Genomic DNA, 16,318 nt, shown 5'->3' with positions numbered 1-16,318 from the left:
CTTTCATCAGCTTATACTCTTGTTTCCGGTCCTTGCAATTGTAGCTACTTGAAGCGAGAGTAGTTATATTACGTTCACTTTCCCACGTCAAAAAAACAAAACAAAACAAGTGTACGTTTCATTTAGACAAGTCATGAGACACAAAGGCGAGAAAACAGATCAGGCTTTGTTGTTTTTGATTTGGAAATAACTTGTCTGTAGAGGTCCTGAATAAAACATGCTGAGACATAAACCCTCTCAGAAATGACTCGTGGAAAATTTTCCGCTATGGTAATGCGCTCAGACCCCATCAATCTGCAGCCGATCTATTGTCAGTTTTTAAGGGCCTTTCGCATGAAATATGCATAACGTCCATGCACTTTGTAAAAAAACGAATTGTACGATTTGGAATGAGCTGACAGAGTTGACATACAGCTCCTGGAGAGCGTTTTATTTGGTCCGTCAATCCCGTACAACGATAACTAAACTGAAACGTCTCTTCTTATTATTTATCATTTAAAATGCTCCAAAACATGCGTGTTACTAGATCAACCTGGATCAGGTTCAGCGTTTTCAGCGTTTTCAATGGCGTGTGGATCGTCACCTCCTGGTCACCTGCTGTTCTCTGATGACTGTGTTTCTATTGAAGTCATCGTGAAGTTTCTCGCCCCGGCGCACGTGCCCAGACAGAACGCAAACGCTCAAGCACAGATGAGGCCGGAGGAAGAGTAGGTGTGAGAACACCATCACCCCCTCAAAGCATGTCCTCCTACTGGGCCAGCGCTCTCTCCTGCCGAGGGATGACTTACTACACTTATATAACCCTCCTGAAACAAAGTGTGTGTGTCTCAGCTGAAGTATATTACTCCTGTCAGTCTAGCCGGTCACTTGTTACAGTACAGTAATGTCTATAGACTGTAAATAAACTAAAGTTTACATGTCGAAATCCGACACCCTGGACAGAGCACCAGTCCATCTCTCACGCACCCTACAGACATCTACAGATGCAGCAATACAAGGACAACACACATCACTGATCGGGAGGAGGAAACTAGAGAACCCTGAGGAAACGTCTGAAGCACATGCTGGGCAGAGACAGGATTCGAACCCCCAACCCCAGAGGAAAACGTGCTAAACACTAAGCCAACATTGGAGTTACAAGGGCTAGTGTTATTTTATTAAATATCATGATCATACACCGATCAGGCATAACATTATGACCACTGACAGGTGACGTGAATAAGACTGATGATCTCCTCATCATGGCACCTGTTAGTGGGTGGGATATATTAGGCAGCAAGTCAACATTTTGTCCTCAAAGTTGATGTCAGAAGCAGGAATAATGGACAAGCGTAAGGATTTGAGCTTTGAGTTTGACAAAGGGACAAATTGTGTTGGCTAGACCACTGGATCAGAGCATCTCCAAAACTGCAGCTCTTGTGGAGGTGTTCCCGGTCTGCAGTGGTCAGTATCTATCAAAATCATCCTTTAACTCATGTAGATATCCTTTAAGCCCCAACTTACAACTTAGATGACTTAGAGGATCTGCTGCTAACATCTTGGTGCCAGATACCACAGCACACCTTCAGGGATCTAGTGGAGTCTATGCCTTGATTAGGCGGGTGGTCATAATGTTATGCCATATCTGTGTATGGTAATGCTTTTTAACTCCTAATAGTGCAGTGTTTATTAGTCATCTATCAAAAAAGCCCTGTTCCATCATGTCTCAGTCTGGTAAAAAGCTATAAAAAATAGTGTCTATTTACCAACGCAGGGTGCTTTTCAGTCCCCAGCGTGCCATGTATGTGTGTGTTGAGCTCATCACTGGGTCTGTGTGCTCAAAGATTTCAGAATGGATTGAGGATACACGCATATTTCAGCGTCACACTGATCACCAACTGATCAATCTGACTTAGGTGTTATAATAATATAATAATAATACAAATAATATAATAATAATAAAACAAAACTCTGGACTCAGTGCTCTGATGCCAGCATTGGATCTCACAGGCAAGCACTCGTGCAGCTAAATTACGCATATTCTTTTTCCTAACCCCGGAATTCTCATGATCACATGACCGGAACGTTGAAACGTTAAAGAATTGATCCACCAAACAGATCTTGTTTGCACTTATGCAATGCTCATGATCATGATCAGAGTTCCTACTGAGTGTGAACTCCTCAGAACTGGCACACATCCAGACCTGACCATGTCTCTTTCCTTCTGCCGATGCATCAGTCTGTGACAGAGGGGGAGCATTACTAATCACCACAGACACGGCACCAGCGAGCGCACAGAGAGACGGGAAAACGTGCATGAGAGATGCGTGGAGTGCAATAATAGCTGACAGCAAACTTCGACAACAAAGTCGATTCTTAAAGGAAGAGTTTCAGTAAAAACTCTTAACCCGAGAGTGTCCCTTTAGCCGAGGCATGTCTGCGTCTTTGTACGTGTTTTTTTGCTGGAATTGATGTTGGAGAGTAGAAATGAAACCCAAAGGTAAATAGGTATCTATAAATATGAACAAAATCTCATCAGGTAGCTGAGAGCTGAAACATTATGGGACTACAGGAATTGTTTCTCTATCTGTCTGCCTTTCTCTCTTTCTATCAGTCTCTCTATCTGTCTTCCTCTCTGTCAGTCTGTCTGTCTTTCTCCAACTTTTTGTGTGCTTCTTTGTCTGTCTGTCTCTCTCTATGTTTTTGTCTGCTTTTTAGTCAGTCTGTCTCTCCATCTGTCTGCCTGTCTCTCTGTGTGACTGACTGTCTTTTTGTCTGTCAGTCTGTCTGTCTGCCTCCCATGTCTGACTGACTGTCTCTGTCAGTCTGTCTATCTCTCTGTCTCTCTTTCTCTCTGTCAATCTGTCTGTCTGTCAGTCTGTCTTTCCATCTGTTTGCCTGTCTCTCTGCCTCTCTGCCTGCCAGTCTGTCTGTCTTTTTAAGTCTGTCTGTCTGCCTCCCTGTCTGCCTGTCTGCCTCCCGCCCTCCCTGTCTCTCCATCTGTTTGTCTGCCTGTCTGTCAGTCTGTCTATGCATCTGTCTGCCTGTCTCTCTGTTTGTCTGTCTCTCCATTTATCTTTCTCTCTGTCAGTCAGTCTGTCTTTGTTAGTGTGTCTGTCTGCCTCCCTGTCTGTCTGTCTCTCCATCTGTTTGTCTACCTCTCTGTCAGCCTGTCTCCCCATCTGTCTGTCTCTCCATCTGCTTGCCAGTCTCTATTCGCTTCTCTGTCTGTCTCACTCCATTTACTTGCCTCTCAGTCAGTCTTTCCCTCCATTTGTCTGTCCCTCTGTCTGTCTCTCCATCTCACCAGTCTCTAGTCAAGTCCTCTCTTGTAATTGTCGACATGGTGACTGTTTCTGTGAGCAGACATTCATGTAGCATTATTTGGAAGCAGTCTCCAGTGTCAGTCTTTGTTTAACGCTTAGTAACCAAACCATCCGCATTAGTGTTTGTCTGAAGAGAAAAAAAAGGTAGGTGAGGAAACATCTGTCTACAGCTGCCAGAATGTACAGTAAGTGATCACAGGAAGTGTTTTAGATGTTCTGTTTTAATAAGCAGCCTTGAGGATTAAGTAAAGCACAAAAGGAAGTGCTGTTCAAGTAAAAGAATAAACCTGTGAGTAATTTGTCCTGTTGTGTTTCATTCGTAAACTAGAGTTTGTGTCTTTGTTGTGTTGCTCTTCCTCGCTGTTTCCTCCATCTGATCTGTTTGGCGCTATTTTCAGCTCTCTCTGAGCCAATTAACAGAACTGAAATGACGGCAGCGAACGCCGGAACGTTCCGTATTCAAATTGTAGTGTACGTTACACATGCCGAGGAGTGAAGCTCAGAGTCCAAGGCGAGAGACAACAGAACAGAACAATAGTCTCTGATTGGCAGTCAGGTTCTTCTGCCTGCTGGGTGATTTTTTGTGTCCCGGTGACGCCAACAGCCTTTCACATGTGGGGCTTAATTGTAGTGTAATTGTAGATTTCTTACAGAAAGCTTGGCAGAGGAGATTCGAGTTTGAGAAGGAGAAGAATGAGCACGCACATTTCTAAAGTCCAAAATTGAATTATTTATTTTGTACACCACTTTTAATAATACAGTCAGTGTAACTTTGTGGCCCTCATATCATCTGTTTCAGACCAAGGTTCCTGCATTCATCCTTTTTCTTTTATTTCTTGAATTATTTTTCTGAAAAATTTTCTTAAGGGATACACCCTGAATGGGACATCAGGCCATTTCCAGGCTCCATACACACACTGATTCACACCTAAAGGTAATTTGGAGTAGTTTCTATCCTTAATGACATGTTTTTCAGGCTGGAAGGAAACGGACATGGACGCAGTGAGAACATGCAAAACTCCAAGAGAGACAAAAGATCAAACTGGCAACCCTGGAGGTGTCTGGTGACACTTGTGACTGTATGCCATCCCAATGTAGAACAATACTTTAAATTAATTAATTAATCCATTTGTTTGCTTAAAACATTTAAATAAATATATATTATTTACTATTTTCTGACTTATTTTTTTTTTTTAAAAAAAACACTTTTAAATATATTAAATGCTATTTTTAAAAATAATTAAATAATATTAAAAAATAATGTGTTATATATAAATAAGATAAATATTTTATTTATGGGTTTATTTTATTAATTGATGTTTAAAAAATTTTAATAATTTGCACCTTCTGACCCCCCCCCCCTTCTTCTCTCTCTCTCTCTCTCTCTCTCTCTCTTCCCTTGGATAGACAGAATACTGTAAAACAGAGAGAGCTCTATGAGGTCTGTGTGACTGTCCCACTTGCTTTAAAATGTTATGTATATTGAGTCTGAGTGAGTGACTGAGTGAGAGACCACCTCTGGTGGTCACTGGCTTGTATTGCAACCCCGAAAGGAAACGAACACCACGCCGTTTACTGTAAAATTATCTGATTTAATACATATTAAAATAATTAAAACGTTTATATAATAATTATAACAATGCAAGTCTAGTCATTTTCCAGTGGTAATTACTTGGCTAAAAGACCCTTTACCAACACACACACATACACACACTCTCTCTCTCTCACACACACACACACACACACACACACCATTTTCCATACGCATTTTTTGTCCTATTTCATGTAGTGCTAATGTGTCTAAACTCATAAGTTAACCATCTCTACACCAGTCGGCAAAAACCAGTTTGTGATGGTTTTTCAACTTCAGGAGTCATGATGAAATGCTGATGGATGACACCGGTCAGGCTGCCCCCCTGGAGAAGAAGGCAGGTTCAGGAACTTGGCTGGTCAATGGTGTAGAGAAAGTCGAGCGGAGGTGTTAAGAGTACTGCTGGATGAATCGCTGATGAAACTCTTTCACTTTATGGAGCAAAATCTTCAGTTTGTCAGCCGGTGGTAGGATGGTCATCCTGTCAGAGAAGGAGAGAAGAGGATAAACTTCCATCGTATGAAGTTACAAAACTTTATAACTTAAAGAACTGGTGAATTCTGCCTCCTAGTGGTCACTCTACAAATAACCTGATTATGTACTTAGGTATTCATATGTAGTTATCAGTAGTATGAATTTAAGTTACATTTCTGGAATTTGGCAGACGCCCTTATCCAGCATGCCTTACATTTAATCTCATTTTATACAAGCATTTGAGGGTTAAGGGCCTTGCTCAGGGGCCCAGCAGTAGCACTTTGGTGGACCTGGGATTCAAACTCACAACCTTACCGTCTACTAAGCTATCACATCCCTACCCAATTACTCAATTTGCTTAAACTCTACACTGTACAGCTCTTAGGATCTCCAAATAGCCTATTTATTATGGTAAAGACATGCTACTTTTCACATATCACCACCACAGACATGCTGTATGCAGAATATACATACCTGTCTTAAATGTTATGGCTAAACTGTAAAGGTTTTGATTAATAAGACACGTACCTGAAGTGATAGGTTCCATCTTTTTGCCCAAACCCGCTCCCAGGAACCAAACAGATCCCCGTCTCCTCCAGGAGCTTCATACAATAAAACATATCTGGTTCCTGGCCGTTCTCCTACATACACACACACACACACGCACAAATATAAACACACTAACATTTCTATGATATATGATTGAGAATTAGAGAAAATCGAGAGCAAGTGACGCACCTTGGCCTCCTTTACGGCTCGCTCGGGCAGCGTGATGCGTGGGAACGAGTACATCGCCCCCTGCACGGGGTTGCACCTGATCCCAGGCACTGTGTTGAGGATGTCTTCAGTCAGCTTGGCCTTCTGTGCCAGGTCATTCAGCGTAGCCGTGCGCTCCTACACAGGCGGGAGAAATATCATGTTAGACTTTTACCCATTACTTATTACACTGCAGATTGGAAACAGTAGCAATTACAGAGTGGGTGGAGCAACAGTCGGTTAAGATTGACTCTGAGCACATGACAAGACACATGACTGTTGAAGGTATTGAATGTACAAGCTTTGTACACCTTGATGAACTGAGCGTGTGATGGCTCCTCAGGTTGAGGAGGGTTGGTCACCAGGGCCATGAGCGCCTGACCCGGCACAGGAGGACACAGACGCACAGACACCAGTTTAGTGAGCTGAGCCTTCACCTCCGGGTCCATGTTTATCACCTCCATATAACCACCTCGTAGACCACACCTGGAATAGCGTGTAAAAAAAAAAAGGAATGATTACAGTGAATGACAGACCTTTAAATTCTCCCTGACCTGTTTCTCTGAATGTGTTTATTGAAAAGCCATTCAGTTACGCTCCAGTTTGGCTGTTCATTGTGAGCCTGGGAAACAGGCCCAGATCATCTGAATGAGTGCACTCACTCTCCCATGTAACACTTGGAGGTGGAGTGGAAGGAGGCCAGCTCCACTATGTTGGAGAATTCGGGACCCAGCTCAAATAACACCTTCTTAAAAGAGTGAAAGGCGCAACCCTCGGCATACACGTTATCCTGATAGACCTGAGAAAAGAGGAAGGAATTAAAGGGTTAAAACTTTTACCGGCAGACAGAAAAAAATTGAAGAAAGTCAGTGCAGTCGTTTAGAGGTATCGTGTTACCTCATCAGCCATCAGGAAGAGATGTTCCTTGGCAGCGAATCGGATCACGTCCTCGATGCACTCCCTGCTCTGTACCTGACCTGCCACGAGGAAAACAGCTCTGATTTAAAAAACATTAATAATATTAACCCTTTTCATGAGTACGCTGTTGTTCCAACTTGACTTATGGGACATTTTCATTCAGTATAAAGAAATGAACAATGTTCAGGCTGTGAGTCTGATCTAAAACGAGTCTGTTGGCTTTCAGTGTGTTTTAGACGTGTTTTTCCCTCTGTTGGAGAACCGTACACAGAATTTTACTGGTTGAAGATCAAATTTGAGCTGCTTTTGAGATGAACAAACACTCGGAGCATCTCGGAGAGCAGGAATGGGTTTGATATCAACATTTACTTTAAAGATAGAAACATTTATGCGGGAAAAAACTAAACTAATTTGTTTTTTTGGGACTTATATTGCCCTTAGAAGACTAGGGAAAACAGAAATCCTTATAAAACACTACAAATTAAATAAAATAAAAATAAAGCTCTGAGTGTCTACTTTCATGTGAGCTTCATATTAACCACCACTGGGTGGCGTGACATGACAGACATTCAAATGAACCAAAAGTCTGTTTATTTTCCACAGATATAGTGTGTAAGGAGACAGTGTAAGAAAACTCTGGACTCTTCTCAGCACCTGTTGGGTTTCCTGGGTTGATGATGCACAGGACTCGTGGGTTGCAGTGCTCTCTGGCGGCCTGTAGGGAGCGCTGCAGCTCGGTGATGTCCAGGCTCCAGCACTTCTCCTCGTTCAGGTAGTAGTTAATCTGCACAGCGCCGAGTTCGGCCAGCGCAGCCGAGTACAGAGGATACTGAGGGATCGAGATCATCACACCGGTACGAGTACGACCCTCACCTGCTGTCAGCAACTTCAGAATGGTCTGAGAGAGAGAGAGAAAGAGAGAGAGAGATGTGTATGAAAGAGAAAGATGGTAGAAAAGATGAAGAGAGGAAATAGAGAGAAAGAAGGATTGAGAGTATGTGGCAGAGATGGTGGGAGAGAGAGAAAAGATAGCATGAGAACAAGTGAAAAGGGGAGAGAGAAAGATGGAAATTGAAAGTGTGTGTGGGGGGGAATACAGATAGACAGGCAGGGATAAAGAGAGAGAGACAGGGAGAAAGAGAGAGAATAAGTTAGAGAGGAAAAAGAGAGAAAGAGAGAGTGACAGTAAGTGGCGGGGAGTTTTAGAGAGACAGAAAAGGCAGCAGGAGAAAAAGTGAAGAGGGCAGAGAGAAAGATAGAGATAGAGAGAGTGAGGGGGGAAAATACAGATAAAGATAAAGAGTGACAGACAGAGAGATAAAGAGTAACGGAGAGAAAGACAGAGAGAGTACAAGTGAGTGGGGAGAGAGAGAGAGAAATAGAGAGAGGGAGAGTGTAAAAGTTTGTCAAAGAGAAAGATATAGAGGGAACAAAAGAGAGAGAAAGAAGAGAGTGACAGAATGTGGCAGAGATAGAGGAAGAGAGAGACAGAAAAGATAGCATGAGACAGAGAGAAGAGGGGACAGAGGAAGATAGTGTGTGTGGAGGGAAAAAAGACAGACAGACAGAAAGACATATGCGCACACACACACACACACACGGTAGAGAGAGAGAGAACTATATAGAGGATACTAATGTTCTTATGAAGTAATGGTCATCTATAGCCTCCAGTTTAGCCTTCAAACACTTAATCCTTCTGCCACACTTTAAGCCACGCCCCATATATGGGTTAAGTGACACGATACGGTTTTGCCCTGGAGTTCGCACCAAGCTAAACTGGAAGTGTTAAGCATCCTCATACACTCCAGTATAAAACTACTTACAGTACATTGTGTGCTCCAGAGCTTACACACGTTTACTTAACAAATAAAAGTTTGTTATCCAAACATTGCTCTCAGGTTTCCCAGGACTGCAGTGGAAAGACTTTTCCCAGAAAATGAAGGCTGAAAATACTACTTTGACTTGGAAATTCAGGAAAATACTAAAAACCAAACCTGCTGCTCTGGAAGTAGTCCATGTTTTTCAAATTACTTGTGCACAAACACCTAACATCAGGAGGATCATGGGTATTTTAATGTCTGAGTGGTCAAGGGTAGTGAAGTTAAATCATGAGGACGTACGACGATGCCGTCACTGGCGCCTGTGGTCAGATAGATGTTGTCCGGGTCACAAGAGATGCCGCCGTCACGACGCTCGATGTAGCGGGCGACGTCGTGTCTAATGCAGTCGATCCCCTGACTTGCAGAATATGAGCCTAGAAATAGAAGGGAAAAAGCTGATTATTAGAAAAGTTTAAAAAGTTAAAGCCTAAACTAATAATGAGAAAACACAAGGGCCACGCCTCCTAAACTAATAATGACAAACACAAAGACCACACCTCCCTAATAATGACAAGCACAAAGGCCACGCCTTCTAATAACTAAATGAAAAGCACAAAGGCCACACCTCCTAAAATCATAATGACAAGCACAAATGCCACACCTCCTAAACTAATGACAAGCACAAAGGCCACACCTTCCTAACTAATAATGACAAGCACAAAGGCCACACTTCCTAAACTACTAAACAAAAATTACAAGCACAACAGACAATGGCCATACCTCCTAAACTAATAATGACAAGAACAAAGGACACGCCTCTAAAACTAATAATGACAAACACAAAAGCCACGCCTCCTAATTAATAATGACAAGCACAAAGGCCATGCCTCCTAAACTAATATGGATATTAGCCACACCTTGCTAACTAATAATGACAAGCACAAAGGTCACATCTCTTAAACTCCTAAACAAAAATGACAAGCACAGTGGACAAAGGCCACACCTCCTAAACTAATAATGACCAGCACAAATGCCACACCACCTTAACTAATGACAAGCGCAAAGGCCACGCCTCCTAACCTAATAGTAACATGCACAAAGGCCACACCTCGTAAACTAATAATGATAAACACAAAGGCCACGCCTCCTAATAACTAAATGAGAAGCACAATGTCCATGTCTCCTAAACTAATAATGACAAGCACAAAGGCCACATCCTTTAAGGGACTGCCAGGGAGACCACACCTCCAATATTAATAATGATAAGCACAAAGGCCACATCCTTTAAGGGACTGCCAGGGAGACCACACCTCCAATATTAATAATGATAAGCACAAAGGCCACATCCTTTAAGGGACTGCCAGGGAGACCACACCTCCTATATTAATAATGACAAGCACAAAGGCCACATCCTTTAAGGGACTGCCAGGGAGACCACACCTCCTATATTAATAATGACAAGCACAAAGGCCACATCCTCTGAGGGACTACCAGAAAGACCACGCCTCCTAAAGCTCACATGCATATACAACGTACCGATGCTGCTTCCTCCACAGGCCTTCAGAATGCGCCGTGCACGATCTTTGGCATCGTCAGGAAACTTGTTATCGTCCAGCAGGTCTGGATACGAGCATAATGCCAAGACCTTGAAAAGAAGGACAACCGTAAGAAAAAAAAACCCTTTAAACAAATATCATTCACTAGAAGTTTGTTTAAAGAAACAGGAAAAAGGTTCAAGGTGATGAGGACACGCCTACTGCGTGGCAAATCACAGCTCTTAGTAGCAGTAACTAAAAGAACATTCGTTTTGTTCTCTGTTCACCTGTCTGAAGAAGGTGATGGGTTGCTGTCCCATGGCATGGGCATCTCCGATGTTAGCCTTGATGACCTCGTCAAAGGGTTTCTTCACTCCCTATCACAAGAGAAAAGAAAATTCTTTACTCCATCAACAATTCAGAAATCATTTATTCATAATGCAGCCCTCCTGGAGGCTGAAATGTGGCGACTAACTTCATTTAACTCCAGTATTAAGTATTCGGAGTTTGTTTAAGTATTGTTAAGTATTAGGAGCTCGTTGTGTATTAATCAGGGTGAAAAGTCATGAATTAAATACTTCAGGACATTAACGTCTTTCACTACGGTTCGTCCGGACCAGTGAGCCAAAGTTCAACTACATTCTGCACTGTTTATTGCAAATAATTTTTTAGATTTTCTTTTAATAAATCACCATAGCTACATTTATTTATCAGATTTAATGGCATCCTGAGAGGTGTAATATCTACACTTCATGTTCAGTCCCTACTAAAGGTGGAAAATTTACATTTCCATATATTTATTTGCCAGTGATAAAAATCAGTGTGAAATAAAGACGGCTTATCGGTCCAGCAAACAATCTCTCCCTCTCTCTCTCCCTCTCTCTCTCACACTCTCTTGCATTCAATCTTTCTCTCGCTTTCTCTGACTCTTTTGCTTTCAATCTCCCTCTCTCACTCGTTTGCTTTCAAGCTCTCTCTCTTTCTCTCACTCTTTTTCTTTCAATCATGCTCTCTTTCTCTCACTCTTTTGCTTTCAATCTCTCCCTCTCGCTCACTCTCTCTCACTCCTGCACACTATCTCTCTTGTTCTCTTACTCTCGCTCTGTCATGGTCTCCCTCCTGTCCCTTTTTTTTCTGTCATTTTCTGTTTTTTTCTCAGAGAGTCTGTCTTTCTCACTCTCTCTCATTTGGTCTCTCTCTCTTGCTCTCATGCGCTCTCTCTCTCTGTCTCTCTCTCTCTCTCTCTCCCTCCTGTCCCTTTTTTCTCTCTGTCATTTTCTGTTTCTTTCTCAGAGTCTCTCTTTTTCTATGAGTCTCTCCCTCTCTCTCAGTCTCTCTCCTTGTCTTTCTCTATTCCTTTCTTCAGCTCTCTCTTTACCTGTCTCTGTTTCGGTTCCATCTCTTTCTGTCTAGCTTTTGCTTTCCCCCTTCCTCCCTGTCTGCCTTTCTATCTCTTTCGTTCTCACTGACTCTCTCTCCCTTCTGTTTTTCCTCTCTCCTTGTTCTCCTCCCTCTCTCTCTCTCCCTCTCTCCCTCTCTCTCCCTCCCTCTTTCTCTCTCTCTCTCTCTCTCTCTCTCTCCATCATTCAACAAATCGCTTTCACAGAGCAAACAGCTGAGGCATCCTCAACTCTTGAATCACTCGGTCCAACATTCCAGAGTGAGAGTTCAGCGAAGGAATTCCTACAACTTTCTGAATGTACTCAATCAACCAAAAACCACTCTGAAGCCGTCCTGCAACCGGTTTCTCAGCCATCACAAACCATGTGGAGCTGTACAGCATCTCAGACAGACTTAACTGCTTACATGGCTTATATATAAAATCAAACCTCAGGGTACAAAGTGTGACTTTCAGATCGAAGTCTAACTTTTATACGAGAAATCATTAACACTGAAATGAAATGGAATGGAATGAAAACTAACACTGAGGTGAGCCAAAAAGCCTTGTAGCTCAAGTAAATAACCACAAGCGACCGACCGAAAGCTTTTTCCAAAAGGTCGATGGCCGGGACCTCCTCAGATAACGGGTGTGTTGGGAATACAGGGGTGAAAGGTCAGACGAGAAGATTACAGACCTTTGAGATGCAGAGCTGGTCATCATGACGCACATTCGCTACAGAACAGCCCCAATTTATAAAAAATATCCCGAATAATCAAACGATGATTGAGAAGTGGAGAGCATGAGGGAATGATATCATGACAGACTTTTCAGAGAGATGGCACGTGATTTGCCAGGTGGATTAATCAGAGTGCAGCATTCAGCTTTGCATGTGTTTTGTTTTTAAATGTGTAAACTACACACACTCTCTCAAACACAAAAAAAAGTTCCTGCAATAGCTTGGACTCCAACATCCTTCTCCAACATGTTTACGACTCATTCCCATGGCTGGAGTGTGAAAAACAAGCAGGTGGTGTGTATGAGAACCGACAGGAAGTGTGTGTGTGTGTATGTGTGTGAGAGAGAGAGAGAGAGAGAGAGAGAGAATGTGAGTGGCCCGTGTGTGTGTGCGTGTGAGAGAGAGAGAGAGAGAGAGAGAGAGAGAGAATGAGAATGTGAGTGGCCCATGTGTGTGTGTGAGTGTGTGTGTGTGTGAGAGAGAGAGAGAGAGAGAGAGAAAGACAAAGAGAGAGAGTGAGTTTGTGAGTGTGTAAGAGAGTGTGAGTGTGTAAGAGAGAGTGTGAGTGTGTAAGAGAGTGTGTGTGTGTGTGTATGTGTGTGAGAGAGTTAGTGCGAGTTTGTGAATGTGTTAGAGTATGTCTGTGTGTGTGTGTGAGTGTATGTGTTTGTGTGAAAAGTGTGTGTGTGAGTGAATGAATGAGTGCGAGCTTGTGAGTGTGTGAGAAAGTGTATAAGTGTGAGTGTTTAAACGTTTTGCTCCTTTGCCTGATAGGAGCAGCTGGCAAGTCCATCCTTTGAGTCCTATTCTTTAAATAAATAAGCCTCACCGGTATGGAGCCTCCGCTGCTGTTATTGGTCAAACAACAGAGATGCCTATCAGCTCCGACCAATCAGACGAGCCGCATGAGAAACACCCCAAGGGTCACAGAGCAGGCCTGCTGTGTTTACCACCAGCCATAACACCGGAGCTGGAACACTACAGCAAACATCTGATCAGCATTATCTCAGTGCACTATAAAGCTTACAGTTTAACAGGTTATTTTATTTCTATAGCTTTTTCTAGACGTAGACACAAAGCAGATGTACAGAACTCTAGATGTAGACTGAACAGGGGGAAAAAAAATCCCTCAAACACAAATAACGAAATAGAATAAACGAAAAGAAGAAAGGAAAGCGACAGTCACAGTGACACCTGATGCTTTTCACTGATTAAAAAAGGGAACATTGACTTGTAGCCAGCAGAGTAAGAGTTTTATTATTATTCTGCGCTCGTGTCGGGTCACTCGGCTGGACGTCTCGGGTACGGAGCAGGATTCAAAACAAAGCTGTGTTAATACTCACAGCTGGATTTTCTGAAAAAACAAACGTGTGCACAAGAGTCAAGAAATAATCAAGTGTAGATTATTCATATTATCTATCTATCTATCTATCTATCTATCTATCTATCTATCTATCTGTCTGTCCATCCATCCATCCATATCTATATGTCTATCTGTCTGTCTATATATCTATCTATATCTGCCTGTCTGTCTATATATATCTATCCACATGTCTGTCTGTCTGTCTGTCTATGTCTATATCTGTCTGCCTATCTATATACATATGTCTATCCATCCATCCATCCATCCATCCATCTATAGCTGTCTGTTTATGTCTGTCTGCCTGTCTGTCCATCCATCCATATCTATATGTCTATCTGTCTGTCTATATATATCTATCTATATCTGCCTGTCTGTCTAATATATATATATATATATATATATCTATCCACATGTCTGTCTGTCTGTCTGTCTATCTATGTCTATATCTGTCTCCCTATCTATATACATATCTGTCTATCCATCCATCCATCAATATATAAAAGTACTCTGATGTAACATTTGTCCAGTCATAGTGTAATAATAGCAAGTGCCATAACAAGTACTCAAGTTAATCCCAAGGCTTCATAAAGGAATGAAGGCATGTTAGTAAGATTTATAGCTCTTCAGTAAACAAGCTTTAAGTGAAATTGCTCAGAATGAAAACATAAAGAAGGAGGTTGCACCAAAATGGCAAAATCTTTATCAAATCTTAAGCATGAATTCAATTCAATTCAATTCATTAGTATAGCGCTTTTAACAATGGACAATGTCTCAAAGCAGCTTTACAGAAATATAGAAACATAGAAAATGATAGTAAATTAAAGAAAATTATAGTATATTAAAAGTTTAAAGTAAAGTATATCCCGATTTTAACCCTAATGAGAAGCCTGAGGTGATGGTGGTGAGGAAAAACTCCCCTGAGATGATATGAGAAAAAAACCTTGAGAGGAACCAGGCTCAGAAGGGAACCTCATCCTCATCTGGATGACACTGGACAGTAAATATCAATGTAAATAATGTTTCTACAACAGCAGCCAAAGGCTCAAGGGCATGAACTGATCCATTACGGAGTATCGGTTAGTACAGGACTCTGAGTGACCCTGAATTCTGGGATAGCATTAGTTCTGATTTAGTTGATATGATCATGTGACGTTGACCGACTCGACTTACAGTAATATCTGTGCTATTTTGCATAACGTCATGTCTCGACTTTTGGGAACGTCTCAAGTGTCACGTTGGTATTGGGTCTGAAATTTGACAACGATAGAAAGCTTCCTGTTTTCAGGCAAACTAACTAGGACAAAATCCGAGAGTTTAGTTCCAGCCCAAACTTCTTCTTCCTCAAGATATCATTTGATATTTAGGGATTTGATAAAACTCTACTCTCTAAATGTCAGCATGTCTTCTACTTAACAGATACAGCTGAAGGATAATATAAAGGATAAGAAAATACTTATACATACATACATACATGCATAACATGCACAAATGAGGGCAGTTAAGGAACTGTTGGTTTGTGGTTTCAAAAGCGTGTGACTTGCTTCCCTGCTGAAAAAACCCATCATGAAAAAAACCTGCCCTGCTGCTGAGGTCACAAGGGCAGGTTTAATTGCAAAGTAGAGCAATGGGCAGACAGATGGGTGTACAGATATACAGACAGATAGACAGACAGACAGACAGACAGACAGACAGACAGACAGACAGACAGACAGACAGACAGACAGACAGACAGATAGATAGATAGATAGATAGATAGATAGATAGATAGATAGATAGATAGGCGGGCAGATAGATAGATAGATAGATAGATAGATAGATAGATAGATAGATAGATAGATAGATAGATAGATAGATAGATAGATAGATAGATAGATAGATAGATAGGCGGGCAGATAGATAGATAGATAGATAGATAGATAGATAGGTGGGCAGATAGATAGATAGATAGATAGATAGATAGATAGATAGATAGATAGATAGATAGATAGATAGATAGATAGATAGATAGATAGGCGGGCAGATAGATAGATAGATAGATAGATAGATAGATAGATAGATAGATAGATAGATAGATAGATAGATAGATAGATAGATAGGTGGGCAGATAGATAGATAGGCAGATAGATAGATAGATAGATAGATAGATAGATAGATAGATAGATAGATAGATAGATAGATAGGTGGGCAGATAGATAGATAGGCAGATAGATAGATAGATAGATAGATAGATAGATAGATAGATAGATAGATAGATAGATAGATAGATAGATAGATAGATAGATAGGCGGGCAGATAGATAGATAGATAGATAGATAGGCGGGCAGATAGATAGATAGATAGATAGATAGATAGATAGATAGATAGATAGATAGATAGATAGATAGATAGATAGATAGATAGGCGGGCAGATAGATAGATAGATAGATAGATAGATAGATA

The 16,318-nt window shown here is 41.6% G+C and overlaps 1 protein-coding gene across 3 annotated transcripts in view; it reads right to left on the bottom strand.

Moving 5' to 3' along the window:
* Window positions 1–4,876: 4,876 nt before the first annotated feature.
* gpt (glutamic--pyruvic transaminase) overlaps window positions 4,877–16,318 on the bottom strand; it is a 19,166-nt gene continuing 7,724 nt past the window's right edge. For all 3 annotated transcript variants that reach the window (XM_058418165.1, XM_058418166.1, XM_058418164.1), the window contains 10 exons: window positions 10,687–10,776; window positions 10,401–10,509; window positions 9,165–9,298; window positions 7,699–7,942; window positions 7,024–7,103; window positions 6,789–6,925; window positions 6,438–6,612; window positions 6,109–6,264; window positions 5,899–6,011; window positions 4,877–5,377 (listed from right to left, as the gene is read on the bottom strand). In XM_058418165.1, the coding sequence (XP_058274148.1) occupies window positions 5,287–5,377; window positions 5,899–6,011; window positions 6,109–6,264; window positions 6,438–6,612; window positions 6,789–6,925; window positions 7,024–7,103; window positions 7,699–7,942; window positions 9,165–9,298; window positions 10,401–10,509; window positions 10,687–10,776 (1,329 nt within the window). In that variant the 3' untranslated portion in view covers window positions 4,877–5,286. The remainder of the gene's footprint in view (window positions 5,378–5,898; window positions 6,012–6,108; window positions 6,265–6,437; window positions 6,613–6,788; window positions 6,926–7,023; window positions 7,104–7,698; window positions 7,943–9,164; window positions 9,299–10,400; window positions 10,510–10,686; window positions 10,777–16,318) is intronic.

Source organism: Hemibagrus wyckioides, linkage group LG20 (assembly GCF_019097595.1).
Source record: "Hemibagrus wyckioides isolate EC202008001 linkage group LG20, SWU_Hwy_1.0, whole genome shotgun sequence".
NCBI lineage: Eukaryota > Metazoa > Chordata > Actinopteri > Siluriformes > Bagridae > Hemibagrus > Hemibagrus wyckioides.
This window is presented reverse-complemented; position numbering and strand designations above follow the sequence as displayed.